Here is a 1247-nt window from a genome sequence, read left to right on the forward strand (position 1 = left end):
GAGGGGGGAGCCGTCGCTGGTGAGGGCGCCTTTGAAGACTTTTACGGCGACGGGTAGATCTACGTCTGGGGTTTTGGCTTGGTCGGGGGATGGGGATGGGGAAGAAGAGCGTTTCCATATGCCTTTGGAGATGACACCACTGGCACCTTCTCCAAGCACATGTTGAATCTCCAAATCCTCCCACGCAATGTCCTCCAACACCGTTTCATCCCCTCCACTTCCATTCCCACTTCCATTTCCACCTCCACTCCCACCTCCCCCAACTAAACACGGATTCCCCGCCCAACTCAAAAAGCTCAACTCCGGCAACCCCCACACCCACTCCGGGACCTCCCCCAACTGATTCCCACTAAGCCTCAACAACCCCAACTTCCTACACCTGCTCATCTCCCCCGGGAGCCCCCTCAGTCGATTCCCGGCCAGCATGCATTTCTGCAAGCCGGCACACAGCCCAATACTCTTCGGCAGCTCCTGCAGCCGATTATCCGTAAGGATCAACCACCGCAGCTTCCGCGGGAACGCGTGCTCCGGGATCGAGACCATGCCATTGCTCTTGAAGGCCACCATTTCCAGGGACCGGCATTGCGACAGGGCGGCGGGGAAGGTGGTGAAGGCGCAGGAGGAGAAGAAGGCGATTTTCAGCTTGTGCAGGCGGGCGATGGAGGCGGGGAGGTGGGAGAGCGAGGGGTTGTTGGAGAGGTCGAGGTGCGTGAGCGTGTCGAAGGGGGAGAGGAGGGGCAGGGGGAAGGTGAGCAGGGTGCCGGTCGAGATTTTGATCTTGGTGGTGCCTTTGGAGATGGTGAGGGCTTCGGTGGTTGAGGGTGAGGAGCTCGCTTTCGTGTGAGTAGGGAGGGGAGCGTGGGCATGAGTATTGACCGTCATGGTGGGTGGGTGCGATTGCGATGTCCTGTTCAATCTCCTCGTTCGTATCCTCGTAATAGACAATGCTTCACTCCTCTTTAAACGAAAGACTGAAAACGCGCTCGACTACTCGGTATATCTAGGAATTCGAATTCCTTATCCAGGAGGTAGTAAGGTACAGTACAGTAGTGAGGTATCTCCACTTCCCTCCCTTATCGAAGCACGTGTCCGTCCGGTCCGCCTCAAAGAACCGGAATATTTAATGCGGGCCGGCCAACATGCCATGACATGCCGAGATGTATTATTTTATTTTTAGAAAGAGGGGTTGATAGGAGCCTCAATCAAGGAAAGATATATATAGCTTTTACTTTAAGCCTCAATCTACG

General features: G+C 55.4%; 1 protein-coding gene across 1 annotated transcript; it reads right to left on the reverse strand.

Moving 5' to 3' along the window:
- On the reverse strand, positions 1-882 carry scrib (Protein lap4; the record flags this gene model as incomplete). The annotated part of the gene is made up of 1 exon (XM_031154149.1): positions 1-882. A coding segment is annotated over one exon (882 nt), but the record flags the coding sequence as incomplete, so codon positions are not given.
- Positions 883-1247: the final 365 nt, after the last annotated feature.

Source organism: Lachnellula hyalina (assembly GCF_007821495.1).
Source record: "Lachnellula hyalina strain CBS 185.66 chromosome Unknown contig00498, whole genome shotgun sequence".
NCBI lineage: Eukaryota > Fungi > Ascomycota > Leotiomycetes > Helotiales > Lachnaceae > Lachnellula > Lachnellula hyalina.